General features: G+C 36.3%; 2 protein-coding genes across 2 annotated transcripts; one reads left to right on the forward strand and one right to left on the reverse strand.

The window, feature by feature from the left end:
- The first annotated feature begins 6,910 nt into the window (after nucleotides 1–6,910).
- LOC132182923 (pyruvate kinase, cytosolic isozyme-like) lies at nucleotides 6,911–9,664 on the forward strand. The gene is made up of 3 exons (XM_059596292.2): nucleotides 6,911–7,217; nucleotides 8,067–8,528; nucleotides 8,764–9,664. Exons 1-3 carry the CDS (start codon nucleotides 6,972–6,974, stop codon nucleotides 9,574–9,576), a joined length of 1,521 nt encoding a protein of 506 aa, XP_059452275.2. The 5' UTR covers nucleotides 6,911–6,971; the 3' UTR covers nucleotides 9,577–9,664.
- A 3,188-nt stretch (nucleotides 9,665–12,852) lies between these two features.
- Nucleotides 12,853–15,908, reverse strand: LOC148585918 (uncharacterized). Its single transcript, XM_088516827.1, has 6 exons — nucleotides 15,594–15,908; nucleotides 14,512–15,507; nucleotides 14,313–14,399; nucleotides 14,120–14,224; nucleotides 13,327–13,431; nucleotides 12,853–13,206 (listed from the first exon to the last, which is right to left on the reverse strand). The coding sequence occupies exons 1-6, from the start codon at nucleotides 15,906–15,908 to the stop codon at nucleotides 12,853–12,855; spliced, it is 1,962 nt and encodes a 653-aa protein (XP_088372953.1).
- Between the last annotated feature and the right edge of the window lie 1,706 nt (nucleotides 15,909–17,614).

The raw sequence follows: 17,614 nt of genomic DNA on the forward strand, positions 1-17,614 counted from the left end.
AAATGGTCCAATCAACATAATATATATTTGTACTATATAGTACAAATTATTTAGTATAGCATCTATAATTAATATTATTCCACAATAAAAAAACATCTTTGAAACAATAGACAATTGAGAAATTCCATGTAATAAATCCGAGCATTGTAGATTGCTCTAAAAAGCTTCCGATTGAATCTGAAATAGACATATTGTAAGTGTAAAATGCAGTTCAATAAATAAAGTGCATAGCGAAAAGTGTGGAAAACATGCTTTAAGGCAAGTAAATAGAAAGTTAATTGCATGACAATTGTGTTCAAATTACAAAATAAGCAATAAGGGTAATTATTTTTTTTCCACATCAACTATAACGCATTGTCACTTTGCTCCCATGAACTGACAACCCTACTACGAGCAAAAGTAGGATAGAAAATTTCAAGATGGCATGTAGGACGCACATGACGGGTTGTTCGTCTGAATTAGAATTAAAGTCTTTAACTGATGGAAGAGAAGGTTTTGGGCACAAAATAGTAGTTTGATAGGGTCAGTAGGGTTGCCAGTTCATGGAAGCAAAGTAACAATGCGTTGTAGTTAATGGAGGAACATATGGGATAAAAATTTTCAAAATGGCATGTGGAGCACACGTGACGGGTTGACCGTCTGAATTAACGCCTTTGATTGACGGAATGGGGGTTTTGAGCAAAAAAATGGTAGTTTGATAGGGTTGGGCATTGGGTTGTCAGTTCAGAGGAGTAAAGTGATAATGCGTTGTAGTTGATGAGGGGAAAATTTTTACCCTTAAGCAATATATATATATAATCCTATCACTAGCATTTTCAATGTTAAAAATTTTATACAAAGCTATTCACAATATTCATTTATTGGGGAAACTACAATGCCTTGACACTTTCCCCCCATGAACTACCAACTACAATACCCGACCCCATCAAACTACTATTTTCTAGCCAAAGGCCCCATTCCGTTAATTAGTCAAAGATGTTAAAATAGACGATCAATGCCAGTCAACACCTTTTAATTTTTTTCCTTCCACTTTTGCCATCACTTCAGTTGAATGGACCATAATCGACAACGTATAGGTTAAAACAATTTGAAAAAAAAAAAAAAAAAAAAAAAGGAACACTCACTCCTCGTCTCCCTCTAGCAGACGTCCTTTTTTTTTTTTCTCTCTCTCTCCTCTCTCTGCATTGCAGGGATATTAATCAAAAATCCTGCCACAATTAATCAGATAATAATGCAAAAAAGAGAAAAAGTCAAAAACCCACACAATGCCGGCAAGGTTATAATGACAAGCATGGCAGAATAGAGAAATCAAAAGTGCGTGAAATCTGCAACTTCAAACGGTAACAACTCCGTTATTTTCTTCCACCACTTCACAACCAGAGCTTTCTAGGGTGGTAAATGGTTGTCCCACTTTACAACTCTATAATTCTTCCACCACCTCACAACTACTAATTAAACAACGTAATACTTTTTTAAGGATTTTTTTCTTCTTTTTTAATGGTTTGGGCATTGGAATTGTTTTTGAATCTGAGTCTCTGTGTGGGTTCTTGTTTGTTCCCATGTAAAATGAACCAAATGGGTCAACTGGGTTTTGTCCCAAATGTTTGATTTCTTCTTCTTTAGCTCCGATTTAGAAACCCTATTCCCCAAAGATTTGGTACCAGAGGGCTAGGGCTTGGGGATAAGCTTGATTCTTGAATCTGGGTGTTTGTGATTCTTGTTTGAATAGGAAGCAAATATCATGTTTGAACATAAAGAAAGTTACGAGCTTGGGGTGTGGCGGCGAGCCACCTCCCGGCCACTTCTGGGGGTGGCCGCGCGCCACCCCCGTGGGTTGGGGGTGGAGGCGAGCCACCCCGGCCACTTCTGGGGGTGGCTTGTTGGCCACTTCTGGGGGTGGCTTGTTGGCCACCCCCAGCCACCCCCTATTTTTTAAAAAATTAATTTATAAATTTTATATATTTATATTTTTTGTTTGAATTTTTTATTTTGAGGTAGTACTGTCTTTTAATAAGATTTAACATTTAAAAGATAATATTTCATCCAATTTAACGAGTTTGACTGACGGAATTAGGGGTTTTGAGAAGAAAATTGTAGTCTGATGGGTCAGGAAGTAAAGTTGGCAGTTCATGGGGGAAAATTGACAATGCGTAGTAGTTAATGGGGAAAAAATGTAATTACCCCAAGAAAAAATTAATTATTATTATTATTTTAAGAAAGGGGTGGCTGTATGTTTATTTAGTTTTTTTTTTTTTTTAGTTTAATATATTTATATTTTTTTATTAAGAATGACAAATGTCGCCATTTTATTGGCGTTGACGTGATATTTAATAGAATTCGTCAAATTTTTTAACAGAATTTGACTCTAGGGTCTAAATTGTTTTTTTGGCATATCCCGGAACTTTTGATTTCACTTTCATATAACATTGAGTGATTTGTAATTGAGGCTAACCACATGATTTGATTTTGCATATATCCATATTTTTTTACACCGCACGAGCGATTTGTAATTTAGACTAATTATAATAACTGATTTTTTATGTACTAAAAAAAAATTGTATTTATTCGCCCCTTGAGCATTTTTTTTTTCCATCTTTTTAGTTTAAAAAATAGTGTAGTTTATTTTTTATGTTATTAATTTTTTACTTTAGTTTTTAAAATAATAGGGGTATTATAGGAATATAAAAAATATGGCTTTTTTGATATACTTTGATAGTTTGATGGGCTACTTTAATTAGTACATTTTAAACATTGTAGGGCTCTATCACAAACGACTTTTAGTTTGAGGGTTTTTTTATATTTTTCTCAAGACTATTTTGTGGTAAATAAAAATAAATATTCATCATAAACATACTAAATGGGAACTTTATTCGTTTTCATATTGGCAATCCATAATTACTAATTAAGTGCTACGTACATAAATTAGAAACGTTGTTTAAATCTTCTTCTAGTACACGTTATGATTCATGTGGAAAAAACAATGTTTTTTTTTTTTTTTTTTTTTTTTGACATGTCCGCCAAAGAGGTGGGGAGGGGGATTCGAACTAGTGACCTCCACTTCATTAAGTGTGGTCCCAGCCGATTGAGCTACCTCTTGAGAAAAAAACAATGTTCAATGTTATATGATGGTTAAAAATAAATATTCATAATAAACCTTCTATTGCCGCTTTCAAAATTAATAATGTAAAATACATATTCATAATAAACATTTAAGAATATTGATAAGAATTTACTGCATATGAATATGTTTTTCATGTATCTATATGTGCATTATTTCAATGAACACAGAGATAGGGAGAGAGTAGTTAAGAACTCTTTATTAGATCTCAAACTGAAGCTCAAACTGAAGCTCATGGATATTGTAGGTTATTCTTATCAGGGACGTGGTTCTTCACATGCGTTTCATAACATATTTCAAGACAACGTACATAAGCCAATACATTTATAATCCATTCAAAAGACAGTACATCTATAACCCTGTGTTGCCGGCAATCATGTACGCAACTTTCAATAACAGCGGAGTGCTCAATACTGTCGAGGCAATCTTTAAAAGCAGAAAAGAGACAGTCACCATGGACAAAGGACAACCCATGATTTCGATTTTTTAACCTTTCCTCACAATATTCAATTTTTTTTGTGATGCAACTATGCAATGTTGGCTTTGGCTCCTGATGCTCCAGCTTTGGCGTTGGATTTTGATGCTCTAGCTTTGGTTCTTGTTCTTAATGCTCTTGCTTTGCCTCTAGCTCCTGATGCCTTCGCTTCTCAGTTTTATCAAATTCCATGATGGGAGCTGAATGAGTGAAAGAGTTAAGAGGCATGGTTATTAGCTTGTATTTTAACCACAATAAGGATATACAATTCTATAATAACCACTATAAGTATTTCAATACATTTCCTAACCATCTTTTTTCTCAGATATTAGAAGGCAAGGCTTAAAAGCTTTTAATCCTTTATAGGCAACTGAATGAGAGGATATCTTTGGAATAAAGAAAATTTAGTCTAAGAATTGATTTGTTCTTGCCTTATTTTATTCAAACAAAGTTTTGTTTAGTACTTGGGACTTGGGACATTTGAAAGTATGACATTTTTTCAATTAAATGACTGGTTCAAATGACACATTTTCGCAAGGATCACATGGTTTCATAATAATAGTTTATGTTTATTATTCCCCTTTTCCCTCTCTACCGCTTTGAATAGAAGAAAAAAAAAATACTAATAGTTTATGTTAACATGCGCTATTTAGCAAAAGTAATTGAATAAGTAAAAAATGGATGATCCAATAGCCACAATATATCAAATCAATGGACCCATTTAAACAGTTTTTGAAAGAAAATATTACTTCATAAAATGTGATAACTACATCATATATATTAGAATAAGAAAAGGAAACCATCTTATTATTCATTCATAAAAAGAAAATATGGAATTTATTACTAAAACGGGCCCATGGTTTTTGGAAAAGTAAAATTATAGAAAAATAGCTTTTTACAATAATGAAGAGACAATTAAGTAAATGAAATAGACTAACTTGATCATATTAAGAGAGTGGCTTTGGATGAGAATTAATGTATTGATTCACCTCTTAAGCAATGCAAAATGCTATATTATATGACATTTGCTTAAAGAAAGTTTTATTCAAATGAATTATTTACAAAGGGTAACTTTCTATTTAGTTGTATTGCTTTGATTTTTCCTGTATTTTTCTGGTTTTTCTTGCTGCTTGTAATAAGGTCATGTCCTCTCTCTTGATCTCCTCGCTTGTTATTTTGGTCCAGACCCCTAGGGTTGTGGATGAGAACGATATCTTGGCTTTCGGGTTCAGGAGGATGTGTGTCGGCATGGGGTCCTTTTGATCCCAAGGTCGAGAAATAAGAGCTACATATGCATTAGTTTGTGTCTGCCTAGCGCAGATCTGTTTTTCCAACTGAAGATTAGTTATAAGTTAGCGGATGTTTGGCGTCTTTGATGTGTAATCTTTTAGTTACGACTTTGATCTTTTAGCTTTGGCTAGGATCTTTCAGAATGTTATGTTCTGTGATTGTAAGAGTTTTAATGCTCTTGATTCCTCTATTAATGAGATAAGAATGATCTTCCTTCAAAATATATATATATATATATATATATATATATCTTAAAATTATTTTGAGATTTATTGCCTTTATCAACTAAACTTTTGACTTAATAAATCATCCCTATTAATTCTTTTTGTCTCAAGAGTTACAAAAATACTTTTATTAGGTCGTAAAGGCTGCCATATTTCATATGTCTACATATATATGAGATCAAACTATTTCCGCAATTCAGAATATATTTGAACAATCTACAACATATGAAGATGTTTTTGGGTTTTTGTTTAATTTTATAAAGATGATGATTGCTTGAACTAAATGTTGTATTAATCTTGAAAATTTTCTACAACATGGGTTTTATTATTGTTTTATGTTGATAGTTTAGATTTGTTCATAAAATTAAAGTTAAATATATATATATATAAAAGAAAAAAAAAGTTATGAAGACAAAAACTAATGCATTGAAAGACTCACAACTATACAAAAACATCATATTCGATTCTAGATACTTGAATTGTTTATAGAATATTATTAACATTATTCGTAACAATTATTTCTATAGGAAAAAAAATGATTATTAACATTGAGAAATGTTAGTGATACCAAACTTTTTACAAAGAGATAGGTATTGAAATGACGTGGAACTTGTTCTTTGGAGAATATCAAAATAATTAATCAAGAAAAAATACTACGGCTACCAATAAATAAGCTTCATATCATTTTAATACTCATATGTTAGTAAAAAATTTAGTACCACTGGCATTTTTTATTAACGTTATTTGTAACAATTATTTTTATAAATTCTATCTCCGGTGGATTATACTAACAAAACTTGAATACAAAAATTTGATTATTAATTTTGCATTTCAGAAAACGAAAAAGAAAAAGACTTTCACATTTTTTATAATTTATATCAAACAACTGATCAGGACGGAAATGAGTTAAATTATCTCTATTCTCTAGAAATCCCAATCCAGAGAAAGTATTTTTCTCATATCTATTAAAAAAAAAAACAATTCATATATGTCAATAAAAATTGTTGAAAAAGATATGGCAGATGAATATGAAGACATACATGACATGTGAAATATATATTCCTGATTCATACGGAATTTCATGTGCCACATGCTACTCGGGACATACCATATGGTTATCTAGAGTTCGGCACTTCATCGCTTTGCCTAAATTTCAATTGAATTTCTTACAAACTAATAGATGTAAACAAATAGTGCACTCTTCCACTTAAATGGGTTGTAATGCCGGTAGGTATGCCTAATCTAGGCGCTCGATTCAGAAATACGAAGTGCCCCCTTCTTGAAGTATTTCTCATACAATCAACTATTTTTCTCGAATTTTACTCTTAGCAACTCTTTATGTTTGAAGCGTTACATTTCTTCGATTGATTATATAATATCTTAAAACAAACACACTATTTAAAAACGCTCCTTCCCGAATTTCAGTTACAAAACAAAAATTCAGGACAAATTTTAATGTGAATTTGGACTCATGAACGATGTGCATAGTATTATTTTTCAGTCTCTTATTTAATTTAAGATGAAGTAGTCATGGTTCAGGTTCATATACATTAATAATTATTATTTTTATATAAAAATAATTTTTTATTTTTTAATAATTTAGAACTGGCAAATCAATATATGAAAAGGGTACAAAGTATATTCCTTTGATACTCCTTTTCCAATAAGGACAGAGCATAGATTTCCTTGGGTGTAAAGCAAATAAAATAACCGTGCCCAACAAGGAAAAGTAGGAAAGCCTCGAAGCCATATAAGTAGGGTTGAGGTACAGCCGTAAAAGCCAAACCTTTCGAAAGACTCGGCGGTCCCTCCTTTTCTTCCTTGTTTTTCTGTAGCGTTTGTTTGGTGAGTCCGTGAGAGCGCAATGGAGAATATCCTGGGAGGCAACATTGTTGGGGCGGAGATGAGGCCGAAGACTAAGATTGTCTGCACGTTGGGACCGTCGTCTAGGTCGGTGGCCATGTTGGAGAGGCTTCTTAGGGCGGGGATGAACGTCGCTCGCTTCAACTTCTCTCATGGCACTCATACTTACCACCAAGAGACCCTCGATAATCTCAGGACTGCCATGAGCAACACCGGCATTCTCTGCGCCGTCATGTTGGATACTAAGGTATTATTTTCTCGTTGTTCTTGAGCGTTTGTCTTTTCGATCTTTTATCTTCTTGTTTTCAATTATTTTTTATGTTTTTTAATTTATTGTTACTTTTCTTTTTCCTTAAATCTTTGTGGTTATTTCATGTTGTACATTATTTCTCCTTCAATTTGATTCTAGGTTTGTTGGGGTTTTGATTCAATTTGTTCCCTTTTGTTCATAGATAGTTTGCGTAAAGTTAGTTGGGTTTTGGTTGTTTAATGGTTGGAATGTGATCATTATTTGAATCAAACAGGTTGAAATTAAATTAAGGTCCTAATGCATGTTGTATGGCAGAAAGAAAGAGGTTTTGATTATTGTTGAATCAAAACCAAGTTGTCAATCTCAAATATATTCATAAATCTTTTATTTATCTTTCTTTGCTGTTGCAAAAATGTCAGCTTTGCTTAGTCACACAAACAAATTGCACAATTAAGTTGTCTTCATATATGATTAATCGTATAGATTTTGCTAGAAAGACAAACATTTCATCCATCAAACCGTACTAGTCAAATTTTGACATTCCACTTGGAGCCTCTTGGTTCTACACATTAAATAGAAATAAGGAAATCCACCATGTCATTGATTAATTGTATACAGTCATGGACTAGTTTTCTTGTTCATCATGTCATTGGTTTGGAAATTAAGTGTTTGATTCTTGTCCTTTTTTCAAATAAATTAAGATTCAATTTAGCATCCACCGGACAAGAAGAGGATATACTAGGCTCTTTATCTTTTTCATTACAGATTTCATCTGGAATGCAAATCGATCACAAGTTATAGGTATTTGTCTGACATTATTGTTTTCTTATATTTGAAAATTTTCAGGGTCCAGAGATTCGAACTGGGTTTTTGAAGGAAACAAAACCCATACAACTCCAACAGGGTCAAGTGATTACCATCAGCAATGACTATAGCATACTAGGTGATGAAAATATGATAAGCATGAGCTATTCAAAGCTGGCTGAGGATTTGAAGCCGCAAAGTGTTATTCTTTGTGCTGATGGGACTATTACACTTACTGTTCTGGAGTGTGATAAGGAACAGGGTTTGGTCCGTTGCCGATGTGAAAACTCTGCAGTTTTGGGTGAGAGGAAGAATGTCAATCTTCCAGGAGTTATTGTTGATCTGCCAACCTTAACTAATAAAGACAAAGAGGACATTTTGAAATGGGGAGTTCCAAATAAGATTGACATGATTGCTCTGTCGTTTGTTCGCAAAGGTTCTGACCTTGTGGAAGTTAGAAAACTGCTGGGACAACATGCAAAGAACATTCTTCTCATGTCAAAGGTATGTTAATATCATCTTTAAAAGAAACTATAAAGATGGAAGAATTTGTTGGAAAGTAAAACTAATTTTTGGCATCTTGCCTCGCAATCTTTTTTGTCAAAACTTGTGAAGACTAAAATAGGTGGCATGTTAGAAGGTGTTGACATTATTTGTGTGCCAAAATTACATTCTATATGCATATGTTGTTTCAGATTTTTCTGATATATCTATCAACTATTTTGTTGTGTTTTGTTAGGTGGAGAATCAAGAAGGCGTTGCTAATTTCGATGATATCCTATCAAACTCAGATGCATTTATGGTGGCAAGAGGCGACCTAGGAATGGAAATTCCGATTGAAAAGATATTCTTAGCTCAAAAAATGATGATATTGAAGGCCAACATACAAGGAAAACCAGTGGTGACTGCCACTCAGATGCTGGAGTCCATGATCAAATCTCCTCGGCCTACCCGAGCTGAAGCCACTGATGTTGCTAATGCAGTTCTTGATGGCACCGACTGTGTGATGCTTAGCGGAGAAACTGCTGCCGGAGCCTATCCTGAAATCGTTGTGCAAACCATGGCAAGAATTTGCATAGAAGCAGAGGGTTTTATAGACTATGGAGATCTTTTTAAAAGAATAATGGAAAATGCACCGATCCCTATGAGCCCATTGGAGAGCTTGGCATCTTCAGCGGTGAGTACAGCCCGTTGCATTAAAGCAGCTCTGATTGTGGTCCTAACAAAAGGTGGAAGCACAGCAAAGCTGGTGGCTAAGTATAGGCCAAGCATGCCAATCCTGTCGGTGGTGGTTCCAGAGGTATCAACCGATTCTTTCGAGTGGTCCTGCAGCGATGAAACTCCGGCGAGGCATAGCCTTATTTATAGGGGTCTGGTGCCAGTTTTGAGCACAGCTTGTGCAATAGCTTCACATGCAGAGTCAACCAAAGAGATCGTAGAAATGGCCCTCCAACATGCAAAGGCGAAGGGACTTTGCAAACCTGGAGACTCGGTCGTGGTGTTGCATAAAGTTGAGACTGCCACTGTGATCAAGATCTTGACGGTTGGTTGATTGATTGAGGGAAGTTTTGGGTTAATGTTAGGCAGGAGTTTGCAGCTTTCAATTTTGTTGTCTTTTCTTGTTGTTTAGCACTTTTATCTTTTTGTACCGAACGCATTATTCGGATTTTGGTGAGAATTAGTATTTCACCATCATCACAATTTTGTCTACTTTCGTTATCAAAATTTTGTCGTCTACTCTGTTTCCTTGTCTTTGTGCACGTTATTCAACTTCTCCAAATTTAGTAAGCAAATATGGCCCATTACACTTGCGAAATCTGTATTTATGCGATGTGGAGATCAATTGACCAAAGAAGATTAAACTGAAACTTCACAAGTACAATGGATCAAGATTTTGGTTGGTTCGAAAAAACTTTTGGTTGTTTGGTTGTGATACCATTGCCACATAAATGAATTTAAGCTATGCTTTTGCATCTTCGCTAAAAAGCAAGAATTTATCTTAAAAAGTGTTGCTAAAACAAACCCAATAATCAAAACCTTTTCTACATAAAACCCAATAATCAAGACCCGAGGCTGCGTCCTTCATTGCCATGGCAGATGGGCCAACGGTACGCCTAGTTGATTAAACTGGTCTGTGTTACATTTCATTGCCAAATGAGTGAGCTAATATTTGTGAAAATGTGGTTTCAGATTGAAGCAGCTTTCTGGTTTGATGTTTTACTACAAGTCTACAACTTCTCCCTTTTCCCCCTTTTTAGACTTCGCTTAATCTCTTTAAACTTCTATCACTTTTACAAAACTTTCAATTTAGTGTATCTAACTTCTAATTTTTTATAATGTCACCATTTTATTAGGTTTTTCCATTAAATTTTAACTGATGGAAGTCAAAATTACCAAAATACCCCTATTTGTATTATTATTATTTTTTTGGGGTAACTTCACTTACCCCCCCCATACTTTCACCCTTTTTGCAGACACCCCCCCATTGTTCAAAACCTCTCACTTACGTGTATCAAAGTATGAGTTTCGTTCACTTTGGCCCTTCCGTTAGGATTTTCTGTGAAATCCTAACGGAAGGGGTCGCACGTGCCGCGCACGTGCGAAAGAATTATTGGAAGCCCCGTTTTACCCCTGAAGTCGCTTCTTTGTTGCCCTGCTTCTGCACCATTTAAATCGAAATCATCTTCTTCTTTTTTCGTTCCACTTTTCTTCCAAATTTTTCTCCTTCTTCGGGCAGGCCCGTGTTTGTTGTTGTTCTTCTTCGTGCTGACCATTTCATCATTCTACTTGGTTATACCCATTTGATACCCATTATGGATCAAGCCGAGAGTGAAGTCAGTGAAGTGATCGACGCAGGAACAGGAACCAACAATCCAATGTGCAAATGTGGGAGGAGATCACGCATCTTAACAGCATTCACGCTACCGAATTTCGGTAAAAGGTTTTATACATGTGCAAATTACGTGGTAAGATTTATTTTGGCATTTTTATTATGTTGGGGATGGTTACGGTTTTTAGCTGTGTATTTGGTACAATTTTGTTTGCTTAACCAAAAATGTGAGCGGAGTATTTTGCTGAAATTTGTTTGGTTTGGTTGGCTGGGTATTTGAGCTGGGAATTTGGTGAAATTTTTGTTGGTTGGCTGGGTAAATGATCTGGGTATTTGCTGAAATTTGTTTGGTTGGCTGGGTAAATGAGCTGGAAATTTGCTGAAATTTTTTTGGTTGGCTGGGAAAATGAGCTGGGTATTTGCTGAAATTTTTGTTCGTTGGCTGGGTAAATGAGCTGGGTATTTGCTGAAATTTGTTTGGTTGGCTGGGTAAATGAGCTCGAAATTTGCTGAAATTTTTTTGGTTGGCCGGGTAAATGAGCTGGGTATTTGCTGAAATTTTTGTTTGTTGGCTGGGTAAATGAGTTGGGTATTTGCTGATATTTGTTTGGTTGGCTGGGTAAATGAGCTCGAAATTTGCTGAAATTTTTTTGGTTGGCTTGGTATTTTAGCTGGAAATTTGCTTAATTTTTTTCGTATGGGGCTGGGTATTTGATTAATGAAATTGGCTGGGTATTTGATTAATGAAATTGGTTGTGATATATTTTGAGTCATTTTGAGGTTTAGTTTGTGTTATATTTTGATTGAAGCTAGCTGAGTATGGTTTAAGGTTTAGTTTGTTCATGAAATTGGTTGTAATATATTTTGAATCACTTTGAAACTCTAGGAAGGATTTGGTTGACGTGAGATAGACTATTTTTGTCCAGAAATAGTGTTGGTGGCTTATGGTACATAGTAGTTGTGTGAGAGATCTTATTTTATGTTGATTTGATTGTGTAGAATGCTGACAACCGTGGATGTGGGTTTTTCAAATGGGTAGATATGGATATTTGTCAACATGGTAAGCGAGTGGTTTCAAAATTGTTTGAGTGGCACGAGAATTTGAAGACTGAACGTGCGCAGATTGGAACAACAATCTCGAATGAAATTTTGAAATGCAAGATTGAAGTTGCTGAATATAAGGCCAAAATGGAGGTTGCATCTGTTAATTTTGAAATGCAATTACAAGCGCAGAAGAACAAATTTCATGCAAAGGAGATGAAGTACCGGTTTGCCTTAGCTTGTTCATTTATCCTCCTTGCTGTATTGATGTTTTATCCCGTGTCTAATAGATATTCCTCAAGGTTGATGTTGCCCTGAGCATGTAATGAAATGTGTAATGCAAACCTTATGATGTAATGTATTTTGTTGTCGACTTTTTTTTGTGTGAGACAAGTAAGTTACATAGTATTGTTTTGTGCGATACAAGTAATTTACCTACCGTTGTAAAATATTGTGTAACACTTGTAAAATATTGACCTACTATTTTTGTGCGACACAAGTAAAATATTTTGTTGTCGACTTTTTTTGTGTGACACAAGTAATTTACGTACAAGTAATTGACCTACTATATTGTGTAACAATATAGTAGACTTTTTTTGTGCGATACAAGTAACACTTGTAAAATATTGTTTGTAAAATGTTAACATCCAAAATAATTACCATCCAAGAATCCACCACATTGGCAAACAACATGAACACCAAATATTACAACATGTATGCATGTCACAAAATAATTACATAACATTCCTTAACCTGTCTTCATGTCACAAAATAATTACATAAGATTCATTACCCTATCTTCATGTCACAAAATAATTACATTACATAAATAATATTAGAAAGCCACCACATTGGCTAATATGGTGAAGACAAAATATTAGGATTACATTTGTCTGGCTTCATGTCACAAAATAGTTACATTCATTAACTCACAACCTACATCCAACTTTGAAACATTCACGGTTGCCATATTTTTTGCTTCCCTTTCCCCTTTCCCTTGTCCCTTTTTGCATTTTGTGTACCTGTAGGTGGAATTGTTTCACTTGGGGCCATTTGGGATTTGGGTATGTCAAAATCAGGGGGGGCAACCCTAAAGGTAATACCACCTGCCCGTGGAAGTCCCCAAGCACATAGTGGTCCACCTCCTGGAATTTTCGGTGGTCCAGTACGCTCACCCGTGATATCGATCACCAGCTTGCCCTTGCGATTAGGGTCCCTAACACTACCAGCGTCTACCCTCAAATCACCAGCTGCTCTAGATCTTGTGGCTAACCCCAACAATTTCCTTCTGGTTCTAACTGCAGGACCCGCCTGTAGATTTTAATCAAAATAATATATTAGATAATAAATCTAATATCAGACACACCAAATTCTTTAATAACGTCTTTAATAAATTCAAAATCAGCATATACACTAAATAATAAGGCTTACATTGGATTGGCTATTACGAAGTTCAGTTGGGGCACGAGTTTGGGATGTGTGAAGCTGAGTTGGAGCAGTTGGTTGTGCACTTGGTTGTGGAGTAGTATGAACAACCTACATATTTTTGAAAAAAGATTATGTCACATGCACATTTTTGTTATCAGTACAAAATTAGACACAACAACAGCTTCAATAATTTCACAAACAATAAATACTCCAAGCCTTACATTCACAATCCAAAATGAGACACAACAACAGCTTCAATAATTTCACAAACAACACATACACTAAATACTCCAAGCCTTACATTCACAATCCTAAATGAGACACAACAACAGCTTCAATAATTTCACAAACAACACAAACACTAAATACTCCAAGCCTTACATTACATTCACAATCCAAAATGAGACACAACAACAGCTTCAATAATTTCACAAACAACACATACACTAAATACTCCAAGCCTTACATTCACAATCCTAAATGAGACACAACAACAGCTTCAATAATTTCACAAACAACACAAACACTAAATACTCCAAGCCTTACATTACATTCACAATCCTAAATGAGACACAACAACAGCTTCAATAATTTCACAAACAACACAAACACTAAATACTCCAAGCCTTACATTACATTCACAATCCAAAATGAGACACAACAACAGCTTCAATAATTTCACAAACAACACATACACTAAATACTCCAAGCCTTACATTCACAATCCTAAATGAGACACAACAACAGGGTATGCAGTTTCACAAACAACACAAACACTAAATACTCCAAGCCTTACATTGGATTGGCTATTATGACGCTCAGGTGGGGCTCGTCTTTGGGATGCGCGAAGTTGAGTTGGAGCAGTTGGTTGTGCATTTGGTTGGGGAGTAGTATGAACAACCTACATATTTTTATAAAAAAGATTATGTCACATTTTGTTTTTACTATCAAAATAAAATCCGAACCTACAATAAACAAACAAGCCTTACATCATGGCTACTACCAACATCAGTTGCTTGACCTCCCCTTTGTCTTTTGCTTCGACTTCCTGATGCGGCATTAGATGGCTCATCCAACTACAAAATAATATAAAAAATGATTGCCCATGAACAACTAAAATTATGAAATAACCATTAGTAAGACAATTTCACAAAGACCATAACAAGAGGGTATGCAGTTAAAAATTACCATATCAAGATTCCAATCAACTCCAGCAGTGGATCTGTAGTACTCTCGTACTTGTTCTCTTCTATCATCTTGCCTCAGCCTTGTAGTGCATGTTCTCTTGTTGTGACCCCATTTCTTACAGTGCCCACACTGATTTTTGGTTCCCCCCCTTCTGATGGCGTTTGGATTTTTTAGCTCCTCAGCCCCTCTCACTCTTACCTTCCTAGGTCTCCCAGGAGCTATCCTTGCCTTTGGTGGTTCGATAATCGGTTGATTGCTCCTAGGCCATTGCTCTTCACTGGGCACGGGGTAGATGATGGGTTGATATGTCTTCAGGTACTTGTCTTTACTATAGTAGTCACTGAGATAATCTATTGGGTTGCCACCATGGTATAAGATGGCTGATATGGCATGACTGCATGGTATCCCAGTGACGTCCCATTTCCTACACCCACATGTTCTGCCCGCCACACTTACTGCAACTCGTTTGCCCTCACATTCGACCTCAAAAATGCCATCGCCGGCATATGTGCACCAACAATGACTGGCACCATCCTCTTCCTTCTCCAACTTGGCCTTTATTTTTGGCCCTAAACTACCATCCTCCATTGCAGCAATCAACTCCCTTTTCCTTACATACCTCCTCATTAATTTATTCCTAATCCCTTCCAACATTGACATTATTGTCAATTCACGGTACTTCAGGATCCATGAGTTGAAACACTCAGCACAATTGTTGTGTACCAGGTCAGACTTGGCCATGGTATTGAACCATCCCCTACACCAACTACTGGGATCAATCTTTGCCAAGTAATCATAAGCAGGCTCACTTACTTTCTTCATCTCTTCCATCGCATAATGAAAATCTGTCTGGGTATAAGATGATGCAGCAGTCCAAAGCAAGTCCTTTAGCAATAGCCCCTTGTGACCGGCACTTCTAAAATTGGCATACAGGTGTCTCACACATGTACGGTGCTCAGCTGTGGGACAAACTTGTTCGAGGCTTGGTACTAGGCCCTGCACATATGGTAAGATAAAATAGGTCAGACATTATTCATACAAGTAAGTTAAATGTTAGACATTATGCACACAAGTATAATTACCTTTTGTCGATCAGATATAAAAGTCCACCCTTGTGCTGGTGCTGGGCCAAGATCAGATATAAGTGCCTCCAAAAACCAAGTCCAGCTGTCCTTGGTCTCTGCTTCTACAACCGCAATGGACAGTGGATACATACTATTGTTGGCATCCCTCCCAACAGCAGCCATTAACTGGCCCTTGTACCTACCCTTCAGGAAGCATGCATCTACACCTATCACTGGTCTACACCCTTGTAAGAAACCTGTCTTCATTGCTGCGAACGATACATATAACCTCTGAAACCTACATGGGACCTCGGGCATTGGTCTCTCAACCATAAGAATTAAACAGCTACCCACATTGGTCTTCCTAACCATTGCACAGTAATCCCATAACCGATGGTATTGCTCATCCAACTTCCCATAAATTTTTTGTTGCGCCTTCTTCCTTGCCCTATACAATGAGCTAACATGGGCATCTACATTCCACTTAGCTTTGACCTGTTTCTGCAAAACGTCTATAGGCAGGTTTGGCTGGTTTCTGAATGAGTCCATGCACCATTCAGCTATCCAAGCTGAGTTAATCATGTGATTCTTGTATCTTCTAGTGCATGAGTGTCTTGGGTACATTGACACCAAGAGAAATGTGGACTCATCCCTTAACTTCTTCCCATAAACCCTGTACTTACATTTCTTGTCTTTGCAACGAGCTATAACCTTCTTGGTTTCATTTCTTGGGAACTCTAAATCCTTCCCCTTCAAAATATTTGCTTGCTTCACCGCTTTTCTAAACTGCACCGCATCACCAAACACATGACCTATTTGCAACACTGGATTTTGCATCTCTTCTTTGGTAAATGGAATTCTTTTGGTGACATCACGACGACTTGATGTTTCTTCATCGTCACTAGCACTGGGAGCGGGCGACCTAAGTATGTCACTCGGACAAAGATCTTCACTATCATCTTCATCATCTTCCCCCCCTATTTCTTCCACATGTCCACCCCCAGCTTCCTCACCCCCAGCTTCCTCACCCCCCGCTTCCTCACCCCAAGCTTCCTCACCCCAAGCTTCCTCACTACCATCTTCCTCACCCCCATCTTCCTCACCCCTAAACCCTGCTTCATCATCAACAACACCCGAACCCCCCACCCTTTCTGACTCCACATGCTCCTCCCCATCTGATGACTCAGCATCAGTATCTACGCTAAGAACCTCGTCCCAGAAAGCATCCTTCTTATATACAACAGTCCTCTCATATTCTTCATCCTCTTCTGCATTGTCATCTACCGCATCTACATCAACAGCATCAAATGAAACCAAATACAACTCAGCTAGCCCATGCCCTAAATGGTGTGAAACCATTTCATTTACATCATGATCAGATGATATCAGCCTTAATCCTTCATCTAAAGACGTATCAGGTATCTTGTAGTGAATGAGGTCACCAAACCTATACCCATACTCCTTACATATTTCCTCAATATCCGAGAAAGACATCTTATGTACATCATGAACCGAATGATTATGAACAAACCCACCCACATACGTACACCTATTTGCCCTATTGAAGTAACCATTGTAATGGACCTCAAACAGCAATATGTCACTCGCCATTATGCGGCCTGCCACATTGAGACAGGATGCAAAAAGCATTAAACAAAATGCAACATATATTTATAGAACACAAAAAAAGGAAGCAACAAAATACACCATTGAGTGACCCTACGTATGCAGTGAGCTTTGGCTAAAGCATGCAGAATATTCCAACGAAGCATTAAACAAACAAACCCTAAACCCTAAACAGCAATCAAACAGTGAGAAATAAACCATTAAGTATGCGTACTATAATTGCTAAACCCTAAGTATGCAGTGAGCTTTAGCTAAAGCATGCAGAATATTCCAAAAAAGCATTAAACTAAAACAAACCCTAAAGCTTACAAACCCTAAAGCCTAAAAAGCAATCAAACAGTGAGAAATAAACCATTAAGTATGCATACTATTATTGCTAAACCATAAGTATGCAGTGACTTTTGGCTAAAGCA

Source organism: Corylus avellana, chromosome 5 (genome assembly GCF_965113065.1).
Source record: "Corylus avellana chromosome 5, dhCorAvel1.hap1.2, whole genome shotgun sequence".
NCBI classification, from domain to species: domain Eukaryota; kingdom Viridiplantae; phylum Streptophyta; class Magnoliopsida; order Fagales; family Betulaceae; genus Corylus; species Corylus avellana.

Bases quoted from the DNA above. Each gene is read 5' to 3' on its own strand.
- LOC132182923 (XM_059596292.2), top strand. From the start codon at position 6,972: ATGGAGAATATCCTGGGAGGCAACATTGTTGGGGCGGAGATGAGGCCG. The intron at 7,218-8,066 runs GTATTATTTTCT...GAAAATTTTCAG, and splicing joins CCGTCATGTTGGATACTAAG to GGTCCAGAGATTCGAACTGG. The intron at 8,529-8,763 runs GTATGTTAATAT...GTGTTTTGTTAG, and splicing joins ACATTCTTCTCATGTCAAAG to GTGGAGAATCAAGAAGGCGT.
- LOC148585918 (XM_088516827.1), bottom strand. From the start codon at position 15,908: ATGGTTGAGAGACCAATGCCCGAGGTCCCATGTAGGTTTCAGAGGTTA. The intron at 13,432-14,119 runs GTAAGGCTTGGA...AAAAATATGTAG, and splicing joins GTCATAATAGCCAATCCAAT to GTTGTTCATACTACTCCACA. The intron at 13,207-13,326 runs GTAAGCCTTATT...TAAAATCTACAG, and splicing joins TTCGTAATAGCCAATCCAAT to GCGGGTCCTGCAGTTAGAAC.